The sequence below is a fragment of the Vulpes lagopus genome, chromosome 17 (genome assembly GCF_018345385.1).
Source record: "Vulpes lagopus strain Blue_001 chromosome 17, ASM1834538v1, whole genome shotgun sequence".
Lineage (NCBI taxonomy): Eukaryota > Metazoa > Chordata > Mammalia > Carnivora > Canidae > Vulpes > Vulpes lagopus.
The window spans coordinates 39,124,689-39,150,433 of record NC_054840.1 but is presented as its reverse complement, the minus strand read 5'-3'; the positions used below and the strand labels follow the sequence as shown (position 1 = coordinate 39,150,433).

Genomic DNA, 25,745 nt, shown 5'->3' with positions numbered 1-25,745 from the left:
CGTCTGAATTAATAAGGTTCTGTCTCTACCTGTGGTTAAACTCTTGCGACCTCACGAAGCTGCTACTCCTCTCTCATCGTTAGAGATTTTCCTAGGCCACGTTCTTCCTCTTGCCTTAATCTCTGGAGCCAGCTGAACTGGTTATGACAACTTTAGGGGAGCAGACAAAACACGGAGCGGGAGCGGGGAGGGGGCAGCTATGACTATGTAACGACTTATTTTTAAAAATAGCCTAATCTAGATTTACAACCAGTAAGCCCCAGGTCCTGGGAGCCAGGCGCACATGGGAATTTCACTGCGGGCCTCTCCCTGCTTCCAGGCTTCCTCCCCCCGCAACCGGCCTCCCCTGCACCCCCCCTCCTCTCCCCAGTCCCCCTTCCGCCCCCCCCTACTCCAGACCACCCCAGCCCTCCAGACCTCCTCTCTCACTCCCCTCCCCACCTCCCCCTGCCCTCTAGACCTCCCCTCCCCTGCCCCCCCACCCCGTGCCCCCCAGGCCTCCCCTCCTCTGCCCTCCCACCCCGTGCCCCCCAGGTCTCCCCTCCCCTCCCTGCCCCCCCACCCCCTGCCCTCCAGGCCTCCCCGCCCTGACCCCCACCCCGTGCTCCCCAGGTCTCCCCTCCCCTCCCCTCCCTGCCCCCCCACCCCCTGCCCTCCAGGCCTCCCCGCCCTGACCCCCACCCCGTGCTCCCCAGGTCTCCCCTCCCCTCCCCTCCCTGCCCCCCCACCCCGTGCCCCCCAGGCCTCTCCTCCTCTGCCCTCCCACCCCGTGCCCCCCAGGTCTCCCCTCCCCTCCCTGCCCCCCCACCCCCTGCCCTCCAGGCCTCCCCGCCCTGACCCCCACCCCGTGCCCCCCAGGTCTCCCCTCCCCTCCCCTCCCTGCCCCCCCACCCCCTGCCCTCCAGGCCTCCCCGCCCTGACCCCCACCCCGTGCCCCCCAGGTCTCCCCTCCCCTCCCCTCCCTGCCCCCCCACCCCCTGCCCTCCAGGCCTCCCCGCCCTGACCCCCACCCCGTGCCCCCCAGGTCTCCCCTCCCCTCCCTGCCCCCCACCCCCTGCCCTCCAGGCCTCCCCGCCCTGACCCCCACCCCGTGCCCCCCAGGTCTCCCCTCCCCTCCCCTCCCTGCCCCCCCACCCCCTGCCCTCCAGGCCTCCCCGCCCTGACCCCCACCCCGTGCCCCCCAGGTCTCCCCTCCCCTCCCCTCCCTGCCCCCCCCACCCCCTGCCCTCCAGGCCTCCCCGCCCTGACCCCCACCCCGTGCCCCCCAGGTCTCCCCTCCCCTCCCCTCCCTGCCCCCCCCACCCCCTGCCCTCCAGGCCTCCCCGCCCTGACCCCCACCCCGTGCCCCCCAGGTCTCCCCTCCCCTCCCCTCCCTGCCCCTCCACCCCTGCCCTTCGTCCTCCCCGCCCCGCCCCTCCGTCCTCCCCGCCCCGCCCCTCCCCGCCGGCCTTCCCGGGGGGCTGGGCATCCCGGGCCGCCACTGGCCCGCGGGGAGCCGCCGCCCTCCGTCACCGCGTCCACTTCCGCCCCGGGGGAGGCGCCTGCCCCCGTCCCCCGCCCCCCGGGCTGCCCCAGCGGCCGCCCCGGGCTCCCGCCCCCACCGTCGGGCTCGAGGGCCGCCTCGGCGCGGGCAGGGCGCGGGCCGGACGCAGGCTTCGGCCGCAGGTAGGTGCGCTCCGCGGGCGCAGGCGCGCGTGGTTGCCGGAGGCCGAGCGGGCGCGGGGGCGGGCTGCAGCCGTCGAAGCCCCTTTCCCAACCGGGCTCCGCCGCACGCGGGGCAGGAGGTCGCCCCGGAGGGCAGCCCGGCCGGCTTGACCCGTCTTGGGAGGGCGCAGTTGAAATCGTGCTACCGCAATGTCTGGGTCTCTCCTTCATGCCGTTGAATACTCTTTGCAATTACTGCCCTAGGTGGGACGTTTGGGTCGCGTAGTTTTTACCGAAATAAACCTGTGGGGAGGAGGGAGCGTTTTTGCATCAGAACGTAACCGAACCGAGTGGGAGTTTGTCCAGCAGACGTGCAGCAAGTCAGTAAACATTGACAATCGAGCTTCTGCAGAGGAGAAAGGTAGTTGATGTATTGGCGCGGCGCCACCCAGGAGGACTGGACAGCTAATGCTCGAAAGTCTAGAATCCTACGTGGCTTGCAAATGCGGGCTTCTAAGGGCAAACTTCGGGGAAGGGGTCTCCTGAGAAGGTGGCCACTGTTGATTGGAGGCCCATGGGTTCATACCAGCAGGTGAACTCATGCTACTTTGCCTGGTGCCCTGGAGGAGGTCTTTTTCGTCTCAGGTGGCTTGCAATCTGGAAAATATCTGTATTCCTCATGTCAGAAATTTAAGCAAGCATTTTTTTAAAAAATTTATTTATTTATTTATTCATGGAGAGGCAGAGACACAGGGAGAGGGAGGAGGAGCAGGCTCCATGCAGGGAGCCTGAGGTGGGACTGGATCCAGGGACTCCAGGACCATGCCCTGGGCTGAAGGCGGCGCTAAACCACTGGGCCACCGGGGCTGCCCTAAGCACACATTCTTATCCCTTGAGCCTAGGCCTACAAGTTCCTTGAGTGGTCTGGCTGTGCCTGGGGTAGATAGGGCCTCCCGTGTTCATTCTTTCATCTGAACTGACAAGATGGACGCTGGCTTCAAAAATCATTATCCACATTTGGCAGTATTTCCCCAGTGGTTAGAGAGGTTCTAGAAGAGAGGCATCAAGACATCCTCGGTGCTGGATACTTGATACGTGTTGCCCGGAAAGACTGTACAGGTCACACACACAGTCATGTGGGTTGGAGGTGTTTTTGATCTACTTGCTGTTGGAAGATACAACCTGTTGTTTTCAAAGTCCATTTAAAGCAAGGTGGTCAGAAGTGAGCCGGACAGGTGTCCGGGGAAATGCTATCCAGGTCTCAGAAGAGTTTGAGAGAAGGCCAAAGGCAGCCATGTGATTGGCGTGCTTAAAGGCCACTCTTCACATCTACCTTTCTAATTAATGCTACCTAGACCTGTACTCTATGGAAAATACAAGCATGATTGCTGACAAACGGGATTCCTGGGTGGCTCGGCGGTTAAGTGCCTGCCTTCAGCCCAGGGCGTGATCCTGGAGTCCCTGGATCCAGTCCCTGGATGCAGTCGGGCTCACTGCATGGAGCCTGCTTCTCCCTCTATGTCTCTGCCTCTCTCTCTCTCTCTCTCATGAATAAATAAATAAAATCTTAAAAAAAAATGCTGACAAATATCTGGAGTTGTTGGTGTTGTTAGATTACTGATGGGTAGATGGAAAAGTAGGGCTGTGCCTGAGCCTTTCCAGCTGCATGATCAAAAATCAGTTACCAGGGAAGTTCCTGCAGTGTTTTACTCAGTAAATGGAAAACACCGAGTCTTCCCCATTAGCCACAGCCTTCCTGTGTTATCTCTCAGCCTTTGTTTTGCTTGCTGATGGTTTCCAAATCTCTGAAGCTTCTAGTGATTTGTTCCTTGACTTCTTTGCTGGTTACAGTCCCATCGATGCCAATTCCCTTTGCTCATTGAAATCTGTTTTCTCTGTTTCTATTGGAGAAGTTCATTGCATTGGGAAATCTAACTTCTGAGTTATTTAAGTACTTGAGGGTATGCAAGCAGGAAATCTATACTTGCTGGACCATTAGTTTACCATCCGTTCCTTGCCTTTTTGACTTCCAGTGAGAAAAAGGAAGTGTTGTTCAGTTGCACTGTTAAAAGAAAATTTTCAGCGAAGGGTAAAATCATACTCTCATACAGATGTAAAAATGAGCATATGTTGGGGCACCTACCTGGCTGGCCCAGTCTGGTAGAGCATGCGACTCTTGATCTTGGAGTTGTGAGTTCAAGCCCCATGTTGGGTGTAGAGATTGCCTTAAAAAAACTTAAATGAGCACATGTTAAAGATTCTATTTTATTCATGAAAGAGGGAACCATGCAGATGTTATAACTGGTTCAAAAGAGAAGTCCAGAAGCACAGGTATTTATGGGGCAAAGGAATGCCTCAGGAAGGTTCAGGTTAGGAGAGGGGGCAGGACAGGGTAGCCTCCTGGAATTGGCGGATCAGATAGCACCAGTGATGCCCTGGGTCTTGTGCTGATGTCGAGGCGCTCGGTGTGTGAAGCAGGGCTGTGGGGTGTTAGAGAACAAATCATTCATTCATGGCATTTGTTAAAGAATGGTTGGAGACCTTATTCAGGATCATCAGGATAGGTGTAGGGACCACTGAAGTGGGGTTTTATAGGAGGGGAGAGATATTGGGCTCAACTCTGGAAAAAACAAAGGAAAGTGGGAGTTTACAGCCAACAAGTGGAGTAGGGGACCATGGATGGGAAGTGGCTAAGAGGAAACATCACAGGGAATGGGAGTTCTGGAAAACTGACCTAACAGGGTTCTTGCAGAATACAGGCCAGTGTGGTCAGGTCTCCCCCCGGGGGGGTGGGGCAGGGGAGGATGAGGGGCCAGGTTAGATTTAGAGGGTCAGGGATTCTGCAAAACTGACTTGGCGGGATTCTTACCGGAACTGGACTTGGCCGAGATGCCATTGGAAACCAGGGTCAGGATCTATTTGAGGAGAGAGTTCAGAGGAGCTCGGTGAAGGAGAGAGTCTTGGGTAAGGGGCTGTAGAGGTCAATTTGGGAGAGTGGCCTTAAGGTCAGTCACATGTTTGTGGCATCTTGCATGAAGGTCATGGTGGATCATGAGCGTTAGTGCCAAGCGCCAGTGTGGCCTCGCCAGGGAAGGTGCCAGTCAGGGTCTCCTCTGCAGGGGCGCATCTTGGTTATTCTTGGTGCTGTGAAGAGGGTTCTGCCTTTCAGAGGCTTCGGTAGTGGAGACCACAGATCTGATTTTGGGGTGGCTAGGGAGTGTTGCCAGGCCCACCTGCCGTGAAACAGAAAAAGCCCTCCTCCTCCTCCTCGTTCCTCCTCCTCCTCTTCTTTATTCCTTGGTCTTCCTCCTCTTCCTCCCCTTCTTCTTCCTCTTCCCCATCCTCCTCCTCCTCCTTCTCCTTCTTTTTCAAGATTTAAGTACCTTCTCCACCCAACGCGAGGCCCAAACTCACAACCCCGAGATCGAGAGTCTCATGCTCTACTGACTGAGCCAGCCAGGTACCCCAGAGAGCCCTTCTTGACATGAGGCCATCACCGTACGTCAGGCCACAGTCCCCTCCCCGCGCAGGAGGAAACCTGTTGGTGCCTATGAACGACCTTGTGGTGAATGTCGTGCAGAAGGAACCTCGTGCCTCAGTGGAACAGCCTCTGTCATCTGTGGCACAGCCTTTCGGGTCTTCTGACTCCGGCCCGTTCATTGTCTTGGCACCACTGCGACTCTTTGTAAGGCACTGGTAACCAGTGATTCCGTCAGCTCTGTCTTACCTGGTGGAGAACCGATTGGCTTCCTCCCACCTGTGGAAAACTGTTTTCTCTCCCTTTGCAATCGCAGTGTGCTTTTACTCCAAACACATCTGTGTTTTTTCCCTTCTCCCTTCACACCAGTTGTCACATCTGCCTCATTCCCTCCTTTTATATGAATAAAATAAAATCCGTAATGTGTTCATTTTTAAAAAATCTTATGAGAGTCATGATTTTACTGTTTTCTGAAAATTCTCGTTTAACAAATGTGTCTTTTGGGGGAGGAGCAGGGCAAAGCCAAAATCCTGAAAGTGGGGCACCTGGGAGGCTCAGTGGTTGAGCGTCTGCCTTCAGCTCAGGTCATGATCCAGGGGTCCTGGGATTAAGCCCCACATCGGGCTCCCTTCTTGACAGGGAGCCTGCTTCTCCCTCTCCCTCTGCCTGCTGCTCCCCCTGCTTGTGCTCTCTCTCTCTCTCTCTGTGTCAAATAAATAAAATCTTTTAAAAAAAATCCCAAAAGGCATGTGCAGAAATTTTATGTATCCTCCAGTCAGTAGAGCTGCCAGGGTGTGTTCTCTGAGGCTCTTTCCCTGGGAGCACAGTGGGTGTGGTCTGTGCAGGACGTCTGCCTGCCCTGTGGCCTTGGCCTGAGCACACCCTGCGCTGCTGTGCCGCAGATGGGTCTGGCTGGAGTCCAGCCCTCCACACCCAGGCTCTCCTGGCCATTGCCCCTTTGTGCAGATCCGTCCAGATGGTGGATCTCCTGGCCATACACATTCCTTCTGGAAAGTGGGTATCAATTGAAGATAAAGTAAAAAAATTCAGGCTTGAGGCTGCTTTGTAATGGCCAGGGTTTTTGCGGTCTCCATAGGACAACTCAGGTAAGAAATCAGCCCAAGGACATCCAAATTGGCAAGGAAAAAGTTAAACTATTTGCAGATGACGTGATACTCTTTTCAGGTAGAAAACCTGAAAGACTCTACTGAAAACTTGCTAGAATACATGAATCCAGCAATGTCACAGGATATAGTCAATGAACAGCAGTCTGTTGAATTCGTATATGCCAATAATGAAGCAAAAGAAACAGAAATCAAGGAATCAATCCCATTTACTATTGCACCAAAACCCGTAAGATACCTAGGAATAAACCTAACCAAAAAGGGAAAAGATCTATACTCTGAAAAGTATAGAATACTTATGAAAGAGTATTGAAGAGGACTTAAAGAAATAGAAAAACTTTCCATGCTCTTGGATTGGAATAACAAACATTGTTAAAATGTCTGTATTACCAAAGCAATCTACACATTTAATGCAATCCTTATCAAAACACCACCAGCATTTTTTATAGAGCTAGAGCAAACAATCCTAAAATTTGTATGGAGCCACAAAAGACCCTGAATAGCCAAAACAGTCCTGAAAAAGTAAAGCAACGCTCGGGGCATCATGATTCTGGACTTCAAGCTATATTACAAAGCTGTAGTCATCACAGCAGCACGGTACTGGCATAAAAATAGATACAAGGTTCAATGGAACAGAACAGGAAACCCAGAAATGGACCCACAATATATGGTCAACTAATCTTCAACAAAGCAGGAAAGAATATCCAATGGGAAAAAGTCTCTTCAACAAATGGTGGTGGGAAAACTGGGCAGCCACATGCAGCAGAATGAAGCTGGGCCACTTTCTTACACCATACATGAAAGTAAATTCAAAATGGATGTGAGACCTAAATGTGAGACAGGAAACCGTCAAAATTCTAGAGGAGAATGAAGGCAGCAACCTCTTTGACCTGGGGTATAGCAGCTTCTTACTAGAGACATCAACGGGGGCAAGGGAAACAAGCAAAAATGAACTATTGGGACTTCATCAAGATAAAGTCTTTTGCACAGTGGAGGAAACAACAAAACTAAAGGCAACCTACGGAATGGGAGAAGATACTTGCAAATGACACATCAGATGAAGGGCTGGTATTCAAGATCTATAAAGAATTTATTAAACTCCACATCTAAAAACCAAATAATCCAGTTAAGAAATGAGCAGAAGACATAAATAGCCATTTTCCAAAGAAGACATCCAGATGGCTAACAGACATATGAAAAGATGCTTAACATCACTCATCATCAGGGAAATACAAATCAAAACCACAATGAGATACCACCTCACACCTGTCAGAATGGCTAAAATTAACAACACAGGAGACAACAGGTGTTGGCAAGGATGCAGAGAAAGGGGAACCCTCTCACTCTGTTGGTGGGAATGCAAGCTGGTGCAGCCACTCTGGAAAACAGTATGGCAGTTCCTCAAAAAGTTAAAAATAGAGCTACCCTATGATCCAGCAATTGTACTGCTAGTATTTACCCAAAGGATACTAAAATACACCTTCAAAGGAGTACATGCACCCTGATGTTTAGAGCAGCATTATCAACAATAGCTGAACTATGGAAACAGTTCAAGTGTCCATTGCCTGATGAATGGGTAAAGAAGAAATGGTATGTATATATATACACACACATTTATATTTATACAATGGAATACTACTCAGCCATCAAAAGGAATGAAATCTTTACAATGATGTGGAGGGAGCCAGAGTGTATTATGCTAAGTGAACTAAGGCAATCAGAGAAAGATGACTACCGTATGATTTCACTCATATGTGGAATTTAAAAAACAGGTGAATGTTTGGGAGGGGGCAAAAGAGAGAGGGAAACAAATCATGAGAGACTCTTACTGTGGAGAACAAACAGGATTGATGGAGGGAGGTGAGTGGGGATGGGCTAGATGGGTGATGGGGATTAAGGACGGCACTTGTGATGAGCACTGAGTGTTGTGTGTAAATGATGAACCCCGGAACTCTACTCCTGAAACCAATGTTGAACTGTATGCCAACGAAATAGAATTTAAATTAAAAAAAAAAAAAAAAAGAAATCAGCCTAAGGAATCAGGCTGTCCACAAATAGCGCATTGGACATAGAATTTGCTACTGTGGATTGTTGTGACTTCTCCTACTATTAATAGTTTTATAACCAAGCTTGTGAAAACAAAACCATGAGGAATAGTTTCAAATTTTCTTTGAGTAAGTGACTAATTCTTGATTTGTGTTTCCTTAAAATTTAGTTATTTTCTTTCTAGAATATTCTGGAAGATATAGGAAATAATATAACAGCCACCCATATTCCTGTGACCCAGGCTTACAAAATGTGGACATTTTGTCCTTAATCAAAACTTTCTTAGGAAATAAAATGTAACAAATGCAATTAAGCCAGCAGTCTTCACCCTCTCTCTCACCAGTAACCACTGGTGGTGTGTTTAGTCCCATGTGTTTTTTAATATGTTTTTAGCATCAAAAAGGCCATTGTCTTTTTTATATAGCCTTATATTTTAAGGTTTATCACATTGGTTGGCATACATGTAGCTTGCTCACTGAACTGCTATGCAATACTCTTTTTTTTTTTTTGCCATACTCTTTTTATGATTGTACTTGTATTTGTGTACAAATTGTATTTGTTTCCCGTGGCTGCCACAACAAATTAGCACAAGCCAGGTGACTTAAGACAACAGGAATGTGTTCGCACAGTTGTGGAGGCCAGAAGGCCAAAATGAAGGTGTCAGCAGGGCCATGCTTTCTCTGAAACCTACAGAGGGGAATCCTTCCTTGCCTCTCTCCTAGTCTCTGATGGCTGCCGGCACTCCCTGGCGTTCCTTGGTATGCCTCACTTCGATCTCTGCCTGTGTCCTCCCATGATCTTCTCTCCTGTGTGCCTCTGTATCTAAAGTTCCCTCTTAAAAGGATACTAGTTATTGAGTTAGTAGCTGTCCTAATCCGTATGACTTCATCTTAACTTAAAAAAAAAATATTTTTATTTATTTATTTGAAATGGGGAGGGATAGAAGGAGAGGGAGAGAATCTCAAGCAGACTCCCTGCTGAGCCTGGAGCCTGATGTGGGTTGGGGGCTGTCCCCCCCCCCCCCCCGCCCCATCTCACAACCTTGAGAACATGACCTCAGCCGAAATCGAAAGTCAGACATTTAACTGACTGGGCCACCCAGGTGCCCTGACCTCATCTTAACTAGATTATCTCTGCAAAGATCCTATTTCCAAATAAGGGCACATTTATAGGTTCTGAGAGTTAGGACTTGAACATGTTTTTTTGGGGGAAAGAAGTCAAGCCACAATAATGAATACATCACAAGTTATCCTGTTCTCCTGAAAGTCAGATTGCTTCCCGTTATTGCCATCACATCTGTGCTGCCGAAAGCATCCCTTCCATACTCAGCACATACGTGCACAAGTGTGCATGTGTGCACGTGCACACACAGAGGTGTCAGTTTTTCTAGGGAATACACTCAGCTGTGGGATTTCTGGGTTGCAGGGTGTCTGCATCTTTGACCTTGCTAGACCTTGTCAGACTGCTTTCCAGAGTTTGGGTCAGCTCACATTCTCTCCCTTTTCCCTGCATGGACACCGTCTCTTGGTGCTAACAGACGTTTCCCAATCTGCAAGATGCACAATAGTATCTGTCTTATGTACAAAATAGTATTATTTCTTAAATGCCAGTGAGGTTGAACATCTTTGCATAAGTATATGTGCCATTCAAGTGTACCATTTTGTGAATTGTCTGTTCTTATCTTTGGAACATTTTTCTCTTGGGTTGCTTTTTTCTTGTTGATTTATAAGAATTCTTTGAATATCTTTTTTTTATTTTAAATTTTTATTTATTTGAGACAGAAAGAGACAGGGGAGGGGTGGAAGGAAGGGGAGAAGCAGGTTTCCCGCTGAGCAGAGAATGGGGTGCAGTCCCAGGATCCTGAGATCATGACCTGAGCTAAAGGCAGACACTTAACCAACTGAGCCAGCCAGGTGCCCCACATTCTTCCTATATCGTAGCTAGATGCTAAGTCTTCTGCTTTGAGAATTGTATCTTGAATAACAATAACTTCCCCCCCCACCACCACCCCCTGGGCTATTTTGAAGCAAATCCCAGACATGTAGTAGTTTTATCTGTATTTACAGCAGCATGTAGCTATAAAAGGTAAGGATTGTGTACACACACACACACACACACACAAACCATCACTGTGGTAGTATTATCCCCCCCTTCCCCACCATTAACCATAGTTCTTAATACCATCAAATTCTGGTCAGTTCAATTTCCCCCAGTTGTCCTACAAGTGATTTTTACAGTTGACTACTGCTATGGACTGAATTGTGTTGCCCCTATGTTCATCCGTGGAAGCCGTAACCCCCAATGTGATGGTGTTTGGAGGGGGTGCCTTCAGTGGTTAGGTTTAGATGAGGTCATGAGGGTGAAGCCCCTTGATGGGATTAGTGCTCTAATAGGAAGAGGCCAGAAAGCTTGTTCTCTCTCTCTCTCTCTGTGCCGTGTGAGGACACAGGGAGAAGGAGGCTATCCACAAGTGAGGAGGAGAGTCCCCATCAGCACCTGACCCCGCCAGCACCCTGATCTGGGACTCCCAGCCTCCAGAACTGTGAGAAAGACATTTCTGTTGTGTACGCTGCCTAGCCTGTGGTATTTTGTTATGGAAGTTGAGCAGGCTACTATGTACTTAATGAAATTATTAATTCTTTTCCTTATGGTTTATGTTTTTGGGTCTCATGTAAGAAATGCTTCTTTACTCCAAGATTGAAGAAACCTGTATTTCCTGTTTTCTTCTAACAGATGACTTTTGCTTTCCTACTCAGGTTTCTCACCATGTGGCAGGGCTGCTACGTGGTAGGTGGGGATCCACTGTGATCTGTTTACTTGCCTGGGTCACTCAGTGTCGCATTTTATCCCCTTTATTGGCCAGTCCATCTTCCCGCCATGGATCCACCAAGCACTCCTGCCCCTGTAATGACCTCCAGAGCCCTGTCCTGTTCTACTCCATCTCTGTGCCAGCTTCACACCACCATCCTGCTGCTGGACCTGGCTGGAGTGATCAGCCTCAGGGACCGTGCACATTTCCCTGGTCTTTCATTTTCTCACTTCTCTTGACCCATCCAACCTCCCGCCTGCTCTCACCCTCACTGTTGACTCTGCTCTCAGGTCTCTGAGCAGATGTGAGTAGGGAGCATCCATAGCCTCCTGCCCCGATGCCACCCAGCCTTCCACCTTACCTCCTGGGACTGTGGAGGATCCATCCATGCTTCCTAGGAAGGTGATCTTCTCCACGTGCTGACCCTGTTCCCTATCACCTAGCTAGAGACCATTCCCCTGCGCCCCTCTCACCGTTGGTTCGGTTTGGTTTTGCTTTCTTTTCCTCTGTGAGGTACCATTCTTATCCACATATAAATGTGCTGAGATTTCTTCCATTAAAAAATAGAAAGACATGTTGCCTTATCTTCCCTTCATCTTCTGCTCACTCTCGTTGCTCCTGTTTCTGGCAAAAACCTTGAAGAGCTTCTGTATTCACTCTGATTCTCTCCTCTCATTCTCTCCAGCCTGCTGCTGTCTTGCTCATCCTGGTCCTTCAAACCTGTTCCCATGGAGGTCACCCTGACATCCACGTTGCTCAACCCTGCAGCCAACCATCTGTATCTCTCAGGGCATGTCCTCTTGTAGAACATCATGGTCTACACTCTGCCTCTTTGAAACCCTGTATTCATGTGACTCCAGGCTCATGACTGGGGGTTCCTCCCCTCTCGCTTGCTATTTCTTCTCAGGCTCACTTGCTTGTTGCTTCTTACCTTCCCAAAGCCTTTAATGGTGAAGGCTCCAGGGCTGATCTTCTAGATCCTTCTCTTCTTTGTCTACTGTCATTCCCTACATTATGTCATTCACTCTCAAGGTTTTAAATATTATGTACAGCTGATTCTCATTATTTACAGTATAGTTGACCCTTGAACAACATGGGGGTCATGGGGGTTAGGAATGCTGACCTCCGTGCATCCAAAATCTGCACATAACTTTTGACTTCTCCTAATACCCTATTGTTGACCTGAAGCCTTATTGGTAACATAAACAGATGATTGATACATATTTTGCATATTATACGTATTATATATCACATTCTTACAATGAAGTAAGCTACAGAAAAGAGAGCATTAAGACATTTTAAAAAAGAGAAAATACGTTTACAGTCTTGGATTGTATTTATTGAAAAAAATCCATGTTTAAGTGGATCCGTGCAGTTAAAACCTGTGTTGTTGGAGGGCCAGCCATAGTCATGTTCTGTGAAGTCACATGGACAAGTGGACCAGCAAATCCTGAACCACTGCTCCGAGGGGAAATACCAGTAGGTTCCTGAGAGCCTCTGGTCACATTTCTGTCAACTGGTCAGTACATAACCTTGTTTAATACGCCTTACTTAATATACAGTTAACTTATTGACATTGAACCCATCATGAGTAGCTGTAGCACATACCTGAACTAAGCTTGTCTACTGTACATATTGTCTTTGGAGGCACATTGCAGCCCTCGTACCCGTTGGATCATGAGACAGCTCTTCAGCACTATGCATGGAGTCCATTTTTAAATAACGAAATCACCAGCAAAAAGCACTGAAATGCAGAAAACGTGGCACTCAACAGAAGGCAAACAGGATGCTTGTTTGCAGTGGGAGCTGATGAGAAAGCAGAGCATGGCCTTGTTAGACCTTGGTTGGGACTGTGCGTGTCAGTGACTCAGACTTGTCACTGCTTTACAAAAGTCTGTGGATGGTGGCGAAAGCACTGCAAATATTGATTTTGGAGTTGCAAGTAAATTTTGCAACTAGGCAAATTCATGTGCATGGAATCTGCAAAAAAACCGAGGCTTGGCTGTAGATTGCTGACTATTCTCAAATTTATAGTTTCAGCTTGGACCCCTGCCCTGAAATTCTTGTTATGAGCTGTCCACTGAGCTTGTCTGACAGACAATGCAGACTTATTGCCCCACATTTAAGACCCTACCTCCTCAAACCTGCTCTTCCCAAATCTCCTCTTTCTCATTTAAAAACACTCTGTCCTCTTCCAGTTGCTTGGGCAGAAAACCTCATCTTCACGGACTCCTCTTTGCCTCATTCCCCTTCATGTGCCATCTGCCAGAAAAACAGTTGGCTTTCCCTGCAAATTCTCTCCAGACCCCAGCCGCCCTCAGGCTTTTCCCCCTACCGTCCGTCTTCAATGGGTAGTGTTTTTCTGGTCATGGATTGTGAAAGTCTTGCTCTAAGTAGATTTGCATTTCCTTCTGCCTTGTGCCCAGGGATTTCTCTGCCCAGGGCCAGTTGTTCAGTTAATTGCATAATCTATTCCTACTCTGAAAGGGTAGTGGACATTTTGGGGGATTGGTTTCTTTCTTCCCCTCCCTGGGCTTTCTAACCATGGTTTTAGTCCTAGTTGGTAGAGTTTTCTTTTCTTTCTTTTCTTTTGTTGTTTTTGTTTTTATTTTCCCCACTAAAGAGAATCCTTTGGAAGCTCTGACAGTGTATGGGGTCTCAGTCACAAACCTCCATCTCATAGGGTCCCAAGGCTTCACTGGACACAGAATCCTAAGCACCGGGTTGTGTCACTGCTTATTCCTGGGTCTTGCCTGCTCCCCAGCGTCCCCAGGCTCCCCTTGTATTTGCTCATGCCACCTTGAACCTGGCTTCACGTCTCCTTTCCAATGCTGGCTTGGGGTTGTGCCCATTTTTCCTATGAGCTCCATTTAAATTTTTGTCTGTTGGTTACGTTCACTCTGGTATTTCTAGTGTTTGTAATGGGAATGGATTCCTATTAGCTCCAATCAGAATCCCAAGTTACCAGCTATTTCCTCCATGAATACACTATGATTGTAGTTAAAATTAATTCTTTTCTATACTCTTGGTTTTGCTTACTGTATATAATCTTGGGATTTGCACCATTCAGAATATAAATAATGCATGTTTCTCTCTCTGTAGCCCAACTTAAATCTCTCCAATGGCTAACGAGGCTTATCCCTGTCCGTGTGACATTGGCCACAAGCTAGAGTATGGAGGGATGGGGCGTGAAGTTCAAGTGGAGCACATCAAGGCTTATGTCACCAAACCCCCCTTTGACACGGGCAAGGCTGTGATTGTCATCCAGGATATCTTTGGCTGGCAGTTGCCCAATACCCGATACATGGCTGACATGATCGCAGGAAATGGATACACGTACGTATGAAGTTCTGTTGCTTTCCTTAAATTCATGCAAATTTCTGTGATCTCTTTTGTTCCCTTCTGGGAAAACAAAACCCAAACCAAAAAACCTCGACTGCATTCTAAGTTAGGCTACCTACTTCCTTATCTCTCCGGGGTGCAGATAAATGGGGAATGTCAAGTGAACCCAGAACACCACCTGGCATCCAGAGGAAGCCACTGCTCCCAACCCAGGCCTGGGGCTTCAGTTTCTCCTTGGCGTGCCTGGCCCCATAGACTTGTCGGACCCTGACAGAGTTATTTCCCGATGTGGGGCCCTGCCTGGACACAGGTACTGGACGCCTTGGGCAGACTCACCAGCTCTGAACTGGATCTGCTCCTCTGGCCCTCGATGCATCTCAGCCCAGGTCAGATTTCAGCAGGGCGCCCGGGGTTATCCTAGTGCCAACACAGGCTGTCCTGTTTGAGTTACAGAGGCTTCCAGAACTGATACCATGAGGCCTCACTCCTCTCTCGAAGGTTATGCCTTTGTCAGATCTAGTGGCGTGCTCGCCTTTGGCAGATACACCTGTCTGCTCCCCACCACACCAGGTCTCCGCAAAGTGTCAGCAAACACAGAGGAGAGGACGAGCCACTCCTTCCCTCTAGCTTCAGAAAGCTGAAGACCCAGCCAGCCCTGAGTGTGGCGCACCCCCGTTTCCTTCGTTGGCTCAAAAAGCTGCAAATCAAAGTGTGCACCTACTTCATTTTCCTACAAGAGAGGTCACTTTGAAAGCACACCCTGTGTCACATGATGCAAAGCTAGTGCTGACCGAACAGAGGATTTCCACTGGAGTTATCACTTTTTCATGCCCCCAGATTCCATGTGCATTGCGAGGCAACGTAAGTTTCTAGGGGCAAGCCCAGTAATAAACTCCTTGGCCAAGCCTGGTGGCCCTCTGGCTCTGCCGGAGCCTGAGCTAGTGCGTTACAGGGGTAACTGTCCTTCATCCTCCCAACAACCGCCCCAGGATGGGCCTGCCCTGAGCCACCAGGTAGAGCTTGCAGGCTCCCACTGCAGCCGGCAGGCAGCTTGCACGGGACCGTGGCTCCTGTTGTCTCACGGTAGCTCATTTATTTGGAGGCAGAACATAAAAGATGACCAAAGAAGCCTGTGCCTGCAAACCTCTCTCCCACTGATCCAACTCCTTTGCCCTCACAATCATCCTCTGAGGGTGGCGGTGCAGAGTGCAGTCTGTTCAGCCAAGAAAATGGGGCTAAAAGTGAGGAAGTGACTTGTTAGGGTTACAGGGCAGACGGGGCAGGACTGGGACTTGAACTTGGATTCTTCTGACCCAGATGTTCCTTCCCTTCTGACGGGAAGAGCTCGGTTCCTCCATCCATGGCAATGGCCTTTATTTTGGGAAGCGAGTCTCTGGCCAGTGTGGACCCACCCTCCAGGGTTGACTAGCATGGAGGATGGACACGTATTCAGGGACCCAGCTTGTTTTCTCTCGTGGCCCTTTTTAGGCCTCCCCATGAGGCCTTCCCCTCTGCACAGGAGGTTGTGTCCTGTTGGCATCCTGGGAGGAGGCTGGGGAAAATTGCTTGGTCATAGTGACTGGACGTGCTACACAGGTGTACCTTCTGACCTGGGCTGATGCAAAAGGCCAGCCAAGCGATGGGACTCCTCAGGAGGTGGGGCAGGGGGAACCCTGTGCTCACCCCACCCACGGCCTTGTCACCCAGGGCTCCCTTCTGTGCCATGAATCTTGTCAGGAGCGTGCCTGGCCGATTGCCCCATCATCTCAGATGGGCTGGGCTATAAGCAGGCTGCCAGAGGCCGAGCACCTACTGTTGTGAAATCCCAAGTGGCCTGGCCTGGTGCCAGCTGGCTCTTTGATGGGATCAAAGTTGGCTTCCGTGGCCACCACTTTTCTTCTGTGATTCAGAATCACCAACATAGCAAGTTTCTTAACGAATGTAAGCAAATACCCACAGCTCTGAAATGAAGAGCAGCTCATATCCTATTTTGCAGGGCCATCGTTCCAGACTTCTTTGTAGGGCAAGAACCCTGGCATCCTTCTGGGGACTGGTCCACCTTCCCAGAGTGGTTGAAAACAAGAGATGCCAGAAAAATTGATAAGTAAGTTATCACGCATGTTTGTGTCACCCTCCCTCCCCTGGCCTCCCTGCCCCAGGGCACCCAGGAGAGCAGGGGCTGGAGGGAGAAGGGGGTACAGCTTCACCGTTCAGACACCTACTCACCCTCCTTCATGGGGGGCTTCCATGGCCACGGCTAACAGAGTTTGTCCAGCTGCTTTCACTTAGCGCCGTGGGTGGCCTGGAAGGTGGGCCACCAGCAAGCACTCCTGCTGCCTCCGCAGGCTCATCTGCCATCCCCCCTTCCCCCAAGCTTCATGCATGACTGCCAAGGGAACTTGGTCGATGCACCACAGTGTGGGTGGGCAATTTCCCTTTACAGGGAGGCTTTCAGGATCCAGAGGGTCAACACTCCTTCCTTCCTGTCCTGGCTGCAGAACCAGCCGAGACAAGGAGCAGAGAAAAGAAACCAGAGCAGGGCCAGCCCCTTACTGCCCAGATGATTGGAAACCCACTGGGCCACCCCCACCCCTTGTCTAGACCGGACCCCACCTGCCCCTCTGAGAGGACTTTGGGTCTTTACACCAGACCTACCAGGCCAGGGCTGCGGTTTTGCCAGGGCCCAGGGAGCAGTGTGAAATGAGGGGGATCCCCCGGGATTTTAGCCTTTTACTGAATTAGCTCCAGCGGCCCAGAAGCTTGGATCAGAGCGCTCAGCTGCCACTCCGACACCCCCTTTGGGTCTGGACTAAGCATGGAGGGTTCCCCCCACACCAGCTGTGACTCACCTTGGCCATTTATCCTTCTGAACACTCTCCTTCCCTGTTGCCTGACATGGGCCTGAGGTTTGATAAGCTGCTCCCCCAGCCCAGATTGGGGAAGCTGCTAAGAATGTGGTCTCTGGCCTGTGGCCTCTTGGTCCTTGGAACTAACTCTCTGCTCATTTTTTCCACCATCAGAGCTGAACCCAGGGCTGCTGGCCCCTCTGTCCCCTGAGCCTGCTGGCAGGCCTCCTGGCATGGCCGAGTATCTGCACCCGGGGCCGTGTTAACCAGCGGGTCACCTCAGGGCCTTATGGGCGGGAGATCAGTCCATCAGCTGCCTGTGGACTGCGTCTGGGATGTCAGCTACCTTGTCTTCCTCTGCCCCAGCCTGAGGAGCCTCCCTACAGGGGTATGAAGGCCTGGCTCCCCACCTCAAGTCAGGCAGATCCTCAGGGGCCACCCTGGCTCTGAGCTCCCCTGAGAAGCTGCTTGAGGCCCATGTGGACACTGTGCCACAGCTGTCTTCTCCCCCTGCCTGGCCCTGCTCCCTTCCTGCCCTTCCTGCGGTTGGAAGGGGGCCCTGAGATTCCCGGCAAACACCCTCCTGCACACTTACCTCTTCCAGGTCCCTCCCAGGGGACCTGCAACCCCCTGAAACCAAAATGAAGCAAGAAGTGAAGGGAAAGTTAGAGGTAGAAACACAAGAGAGCCACAGAGACTGGGGTGTGGATGTGAAGTCCAGCTTGCCATGGGGCTGGCGTGGGGGAGAATAGGATGTTTTGCTGCCTTCTGATGAGGAGCTGTGTGGGTCTGCCTTCCGTTTGTGAATACAAAGCAGAGGGATCGTTTCTGGCAGGTGCTGGAGCAGCCCGGTGGCACTCTTCCACGGACGAAAAGGAGAGCCACGCATTTTAAATAAAAATGGCGGGGCACCTGTGTGGCTCAGTGGTTTACACATCCAACTCTTGGTTGTGGCTCAGGTCATGGTCTCAGGATCATGAGAGCGAGCCCCACACATTGGACTTCATGCTTGCTTAAGATTCCCCCTCCTTCTCCACCCCCCCCCTCCGTGTGCTCTCTTTCAAAAAACAAAACAAAACCTAAAAACCAGAGACACTAACTTTGAAAGGGAGACTGAAAACCTTTATATGGTCAGGTGTTTTTGTTTGTAAGTAACAGAAGACCCATCTTAAATCTTAAATGCTGACTGCTTCAGCAGTCCTGGGATTTCTTGGTTTGTAGAACTGCAAAGAGGTAGTTTCTGGCTTCAAGCAGGGGCTGGTTTCAGAGTGCAGAAACTATCTCCAGGACTTGCCTTCCAACATTTCTCTGCTTCATTGCCTGTAGGCTGGCTCCATTCTCAGGCAGCTTTTGCCCTTGGGTGGCAAGATGGCTGCAGCAGCTCCAGCCTTCCATTGGTCTCTTTTCCAGCAACCCAACAAAATTCTCATTATGCCCTGATGGTATGGCTCAGTCGCAGGTCCATCCTTGGACTGGTCATTGCTACGAGATTGCAGTCCTCTGATGGTCAGCCTGAGCCACACAACTTCACTCCTGGAACTGAGGGCAGAGTCCTCCAAGGTGTGGGGAGATGGGGGGAGTCGAGGGGAGGTGGGGGGAAGAAGCTAAACCCTGATGCTCCCTGAAAAGTGGGGAACACATGCAGAGCAACACAAGCAAAGACATGTTCACTTGAGTTAAAGTATTTTTATAGAAATGGCCTCTTCCTTCCTGTCCCTTCTAATTAAGGCCGTTATTCTTAAGATCAAAGCATTCAAGGAAAATTTACAACCACAAATGTCAAGAACTATTGCTTTTTCCATGTTATTTTGCAGAATTAATTATTGCTCATGTCATGAATATAACTGCTTGTATGCAGTGGTAGGATACATATATTTAAATGTGCTCAAGGATATGCTATGATTAAAAGGGAAAGGAAGTGCAATAGAAAGGCTTTCGTTTTCTTTTTTAAATTGTAAGCAGCATTTCTTCCTTATCAGATCATACAGAACTTTCTGGCTGGCCTCGCTTCCCTACTTCCATTTGGGTGTATTGCTTCTAGTTGGAAATGCACCGAATTCCAAGCAACCAATTTGCAAATGAACCATTTGCAAAGACAGGGCCACTATTCTTGGTCCTCTCCTGGTTTAAATAGTGCTGATGGCTTTCCAAATTCTACTCTGCTGTTTGGGCACAGGAAGGGACAGGCGGTACAGAGTTGGGATGTTAGCTGAGAGAGTGAATGTGCCAAGTCAGAGAGTTTGGGGAGGTGCCCAGTTGGGCCTGGTGCCTGTCAGGGGAGAATAGGCTGGGGTGCTCTATGGGGGCGGATCTTGGGATCAGGTTTTAGGAGCTGTGCTTAGGGCTTTGGCCTTTATCCTGAGGCTGTGGAAGGCCGGGGCTCAGCTTTCAGCTGGGATGTGAGCTGGTCTGATTTGTGGTTTGCAAAGAGCCAGCCTGCAGCCCTGTCAGGTGGTTGGAAGAGGCTGTGCTTGGTTAGAGAGGCCCGTGGGGAGATGTGCCCGTGGTGAGGACAGAGCTCCAAAAGTCGGAATCTTAGAACCTCAGGGAAGAACTAGCTGCTGCTGAAGCCCTGTTACCATCCATCGGCAGAGCACTTGCTGCCCAGCGCACTCCCCAGGACTCGTAAAATATCTCTTGATGTTTTTTGGTCTGCACCCCCCACCCCCGTGGCTTTACTGAGACACGGTTGACACATAATGTTGTGTAAAGTTCAGGTGTACACCGTGTTGATTTAATACATTTATATTTTGCATAATGATTGCCAGCACAGCCTTAACTAACATCTCTACCTATCACATAGTTACTGTTTCTTTTTTGTGGTGTGGACACTTAGGGTCTTTCCTCTTAGCAACCTGCAAGTATAGAATATAGTATTATTAACTCTAGTCACCAGGCTGCACACCACAACCCCAAACTCATCAGTCTTTTAACTGTAAGTTTGTGTTTTTTGTCCAGTCTTTCCCCATTTCCTCATGGCCCACCCCTGGTAACCACTCTACTCTGCTTCTCTGAGTTTGGCTGTTTGGATTCCACATATAAGTGATCTCTGTCTGTTGATTCTTGAATAACTTTCTGTTCTAGAGAGGTTGATGCCGTCTTGAAGTATCTGAAACAACAGTGTCATGCCCAGAAAATTGGCATTGTGGGATTCTGCTGGGGTGGCGTGGCCGTCCATCACGTGATGATGAAGTACCCAGAATTCAGGGCAGGGGTGTCCGTCTACGGTGAGTAGGCCTTGTACATTTTACACAGTGGAAATGGGAGGAGTGGTCGAGTGACGGTCCTGAGCTGCTTCCCAAGCTAACAGTTCCAGAGCAACACACAGCCCCATGGTGCAGAGATGGCCCAACCTAAGGAAATTGGCTTTAAAATCTGAAAGTAGAGGTGGAGGTTTGTAATACAGTGACCAGAGGACGTCACTGGGATTGTGGCATCTGGGTCCCAAGAGCCAGCTGTTGGGAAGGTCACCTAACCCAAGGGCTTGATTCTTCACCTAGGGTGAAGAGGGTGACATTTATTTCTGTGATAATGGTTAATATCAAGCACTATTTTTTATAAGGAACATCTATGAACATATTTTCCCGAGATATGCGTTATTTTCAACTGCGTACACACTACATATATATACATATACACACACACAGGGAAGGAAGGAAAGAAAAGGAAAAGACTCTAAAATGTAAGTAGCAGCAACAACCCCGGTATCATAGCAATGAAATAAGAACATACCTGTATATAGGAATGGCATACTAAGTTCATGATCGAGAAGCAGACCATAAAAATGTCAAAAAAAAAAAAAAAAAGGAAATTTGGCTTTCTTTCATGATGGTACTAAGGATTCTTATTTGGACTAATGGTTTCTTGCTGTGGTGTTTTTGCTTACTTTTAGCATTAAAAAAATCCTTTAAGTACGAACTTGCAGGCAAGCTAGTAAGGGTCAGGTGCGGTTGGGCGCCGGAGAAGGCTGTCCCAGGCCCCTTCCCCCCGTGGGCCGCCCCCCTCCCCGCCCCCGTGCCCCCCCCATCTAGCCTCGGCGGCCCTCCTGGACGCCTCGCCGGCGCCCCCTCCTGGACGCCCTGCACCCTGCACGAATTGCGGGGCTTGTGGGGACTGGGAGGCTGGAGGCCCCACGGCGCTGTCCAGCCTGGTGGCCGGGCCTTCCTGTGGCTGCCCGCCTCCCGGAGAGGACAGGTGAGGACAGGTGAGGGGCGGTTCCGGGCTGCTCAGCTCGGCTGTGCTGCCCGGGACCTGGACACAGGAGGTACCCGCTGCTGCTTCCCACGGCCGGGGCCTGTCCCCACCACACCTGAGTCAGGCTCACCTGTGAGTCGTCTGACGGGGCCCCGGCTGGGCTCTGTCCTTCCCCATTGGGGCAGTTTAGCGAGCACCCCCCACTTGGGTTGTCTGACCAAATCCCTCACCCCAAACCCCCCTTCATGGCAGCAAGAATCCTGTGCATCATCCAGCCAGAGTCTTACTCTGTTTCCTCGTAGTGATTTTCCATTCACTGCCCTGACCCTGCTCCTCAACCCTAAATCCCCACTTGTCCTTGGGGTACTGGGCTTGAGTGACCTCTCTCCCCTGCAGCAAAACCCCGTTTAGAGGTCCCTGTTGAATAAAACTCCCTTATCGAGCGTCAGAATGACCCTTTAACGCAGCTCTTACCTTAACATGGCATTAGAGTGCAAGACTCTGGCCCGTTTTCCTCCAGCAGCGGGCACACCGCAGTCTGAATCCTCGAGGCAGAACGGGCTTTGACCAAATGCTCGCTAAAATTCTGAAATGAAGGACGCCAGGGAACTTTTACAGACGGCCTGTGAGGACCTGCGGGCACCCCCAAGACGTCACAAGCATGGTCTTGTCTGAGCACAGATACCTCATGAAACAGCCACCCCGCCTTGGGAATGAAGTCACTGGGCATACTGAGGTCAGAGGCTGCAGGGCTCATGGACCGTGAGAGGCTTCTAGAACAATAGGGCAGATGGTCCCGATATGAACGTTTCTCACCTCTTGGTAGTTGAAGGCAGGTCCTACAGGGAGCATTTCTCGGGCTGCTCCTGTCTCTTTGCAAGCCAAGCAGACAGCAAGGTCCTATTCCATTATTTATGGTCTGACTCGTAGGGAAGGGAAGAGCGGGAAGGTCTGATGAGATCAGTTTCTCTTTGAGATTAATTTTATAGGCCACGCCACATCTGTGGAATTGCTAAAAAGGAAATAAGCCAAACACCAAAGCACATATTTTACTTTGAAAAATCAAACCAAACCCACATAGATTTCTGAGGCCCATGAATGGAAGTCCTACCCCGTGTTCCTGTCTTCATCTTCCAGGCATCATCAAGGATTCTGAAGATGTGCACAGTTTAAAGAACCCCACATTGTTCATTTTTGCTGAAAATGATGCTGTGATTCCTCTTGAGCAAGTAAGTTGACCTCTTTCCTCTTCTCTTTCCTTCTTTCCTTGTCTTTCTAAGATCTATGTATTTAGAGGGAGTGCGTGTACTTGAGCTGGTGGAGGGGCAGAGGAAGATGGAGAAAGAATCCTCCAGCAGACTCCCTGCTGAGCGTGGAGCCAGACCCGGACCCGGACCCAGGGCTCCATCTCAAGACGCTGAGATCATGACTTGAGCTGAAATCAAGAGTCTGACGCTTAAGTGACTGAGCCACCCAGATGACCCTCCTCTTCTCATTTCTGTATTTAATAACATGATCTGACCTTTCAGGGAAAATGTTCCAAAGGGTTCATTTGTTGCTCCAAATATTTTTCAACATTAAAGTTTTAAAGGTGGGTGTTATTGGGGACTTAAGGGCCATAACCCCCACAAAGTGCTCCAGGTCTGGCCTAGTTACTGGGCATAGAAGCAGGCCCTGCCTCTCCACCATCCCATGTGGAACCCATGAGTTAAGATAAAGTGTGTGTCGCTAAAGACGTGGGTGTGGGGGCTCCTGGCTGGCTCAGTCATTGGAGCTTGCAACTCTTGATCTTAGGGTCGTGAGTTTGAGCCCACGTTGGGGATCACAGCTTAACTTTAAAAAAAAAAAACTTGGACATGTTAAACCCCCAGCATGTTGATAAGAAAAAAGCAGAACTGTGGCATACAAGCAATCGTTTAGAAATTATTGTTGTTATTCATAATTAATACATTATATTAATACAAATTTAAAATAGTTTATTCTTGAATATTTTGTTGAATGTTATACAAAAGATATTTATACAGTTTCAAATAACTGGTGTTGTGTCATTTTTATATGTTCAAAATCCTATCCTTTGCCAGAGGTAAGGACTGTGTTAGTTATAAAATTAAAAGAAAAAAAATTCATGATAGCAACAGAATTTAAGGCACTGATGTTAACTTTCTTTCATGAGCATTCAGAGAGTGTTTGGAGGATGGGAAATATGACTAGATTGTTAAAATCATACCATCATATCTTTTGCACATCAGGTGTCTTTGTTGACTCAGAAGTTGAAAAAACACTGCAAAGTGGAATATCAAATTAAAACATTTTCTGGGCAAACCCATGGCTTCGTGCATCGAAAGAGAGAAGATTGTTCAGCAGAAGACAAGCCCTATATAGATGAAGCAAGAAGGAATTTGATTGAGTGGTTGCACAAGTACGTTTAGCCGCAGCCAAGTATAAACTTCCTCAAAATAGTTTGCATCCAGAAATTTGCTTTGGGATACTGGGGTCATTTGATTTAATTTTCACTTTATATAAAATACATCAAGGAATCCTGAAACTCATTATTCCATCTGAAACATACATTCAGTAGAAAATGGCAATGCATGGTATAATTTAACTTTTAACGCATTAAAAAAACCCCAAACCAGGTCAGTACCTGAAGAATTTGGATGATAGAGTAATATCCTAACTATTAGTAAAAACCTAGGGCTGTTTATGGACCAGCTGACAGCTCCGGTGTGGACTTCATGATTTTTAATTAAGTACATCCTTTAAAATGATTAACGTGCCAAAGCCATGAAGAACATGAAGTATTAACTCAGATTCAAAGCCCAGCTTAATTGGGCATTTATCTGTCTCAATGCAGAAGAATCTGTGATGTTCATAAATTTCATTATGAGAGATCCTGAGGTTAAAATAGGGTTTCATTGACCTAATTCTATCAAGCCCATAAGCTTACTTTTTGAATGTGTGGCTTTTTCTAAAAGCTAATAAAGAACCATGGGTTACACTGACTGTTTCCTAGGAGGTGATTTTCCAAAACACGGGCATTCGCGGGGCTCAGGGCTGGGGCCTGCATCAGAAATCACTCATGCATTCACTCAGAAGGATGGCAGTGCACAGGGTTGGGGTTCAGTTTTTAGAGTTTATTTTTTCATTTAATTTTTTATTAGAATTTTATTATTTATTTATTCATGAGAGACACAGAGAGAGGCAGAGACACAGGCAGAGGGAGAAGCAGGCTCCCTGTGGGGAGCCCCTGGGACTCGATCCCAGGACCCCGGGATCATGACCTGAGCCAAAGGCAGACACTCAGCCACTGAGCCACCCAGGCGCCCCCAGTTTTTAGATTTTAATTAATTCATATTAAATCCCATGAGCAGTTCGGCTCCTCAGTAGCCCTAGCCACAGCCATGCTCAGCGGCCACACGAGGCCCATGGGGGCCGTATGGGGCAGGGCTGGCCTGCGCAGGAAAGGCTCTTCCAGCCGCGCCCTGCTCACTACCCTGTGACAGGCCTGCAGGTGGTCTTGCTCAGGCGAGCCCGAGGATCCTCACTGCAGACGGCAAGCCGAGGCTGGCAGCGGTCACTCCCACTGGCCCCAGGTCTGCAGATCTGGAAAGGCCAGCTCGCTTCCCCGGCTGCCCAGGCCTGGGCCCCGTGCCCCCCCCCGCCCCCCCCGTCGGTGGGACCGCGAGGAGGTTGGGGGGACTTCCTACCCCAGGGTGGGTGCCACGGCCCACCTGGAACTACTTCCAATCAGTCCTGGGGCTCTGGGAGGGAGACCCATGGCACGTCTGCCCTGAAGACAGGGACAAGAAGGGTCCCTGCAGCTTCAGGGATCCACACCCACCCGTTCTGCCGTGGCTGGGTTTGCGGGGTGTCCATGGGACTTAACAGTCTTCAGTTTCCTGTGAGGACAGACGGGTGATGAGACGGGCCCCCCTGGAGACAGGGAGCAGTGATGTGGGCCTCACTGGGGCAGGGAGCCAGAGACGAAGGAGGGAAGGGGGAGGGCACAGAGAGCCATCTGAGGCCTGCTCAGGGGTTATCCGGGATGGAGAGGCGGGGCTGTAGGGAGAAGTCTGGTTTGGGTCCACCAGAAGTCTGGTGTTTGGGCTGCAGATTCCCCAGTGAACAGTGGCTGAGAGACTAACGGGGACGTCTCCCCGACAACACTCCTAATTAGCTCCAAGAGTGGTTCAGGGCCCTGCCCTTCTGCGGCCTCTCCTGCCAGCAGGGCTCTGGGCTCCGCCTCACAGCACCAGCCAGGG

General features: G+C 49.8%; 1 protein-coding gene across 2 annotated transcripts; it reads left to right on the top strand.

Moving 5' to 3' along the window:
* Positions 1 to 1,488: 1,488 nt before the first annotated feature.
* Positions 1,489 to 24,485, top strand: CMBL (carboxymethylenebutenolidase homolog). 2 transcript variants are annotated; one of them, XM_041731518.1, is made up of 6 exons: positions 1,500 to 1,665; positions 14,204 to 14,437; positions 16,440 to 16,547; positions 20,374 to 20,516; positions 22,621 to 22,712; positions 23,733 to 24,485. In XM_041731518.1, exons 2-6 carry the CDS (start codon positions 14,223 to 14,225, stop codon positions 23,910 to 23,912), a joined length of 738 nt encoding a protein of 245 aa, XP_041587452.1. In that variant the 5' UTR covers positions 1,500 to 1,665; positions 14,204 to 14,222; the 3' UTR covers positions 23,913 to 24,485. The 2 variants fall into 2 exon arrangements, with proteins under 2 accessions (XP_041587453.1, XP_041587452.1); XM_041731519.1 differs by lacking the exon at positions 16,440 to 16,547 and having other exon boundaries at positions 1,489 to 1,665.
* The last annotated feature ends 1,260 nt before the right edge of the window (positions 24,486 to 25,745 follow it).

Excerpts from the sequence above, each read along its gene's own strand:
- CMBL (XM_041731518.1), top strand. The coding sequence starts at position 14,223 with ATGGCTAACGAGGCTTATCCCTGTCCGTGTGACATTGGCCACAAGCTA. Across the intron at positions 14,438-16,439 it reads ATCGCAGGAAATGGATACAC|GGCCATCGTTCCAGACTTCT; the intron begins GTACGTATGAAG and ends CCTATTTTGCAG. Across the intron at positions 20,517-22,620 it reads GGCAGGGGTGTCCGTCTACG|GCATCATCAAGGATTCTGAA; the intron begins GTGAGTAGGCCT and ends TTCATCTTCCAG.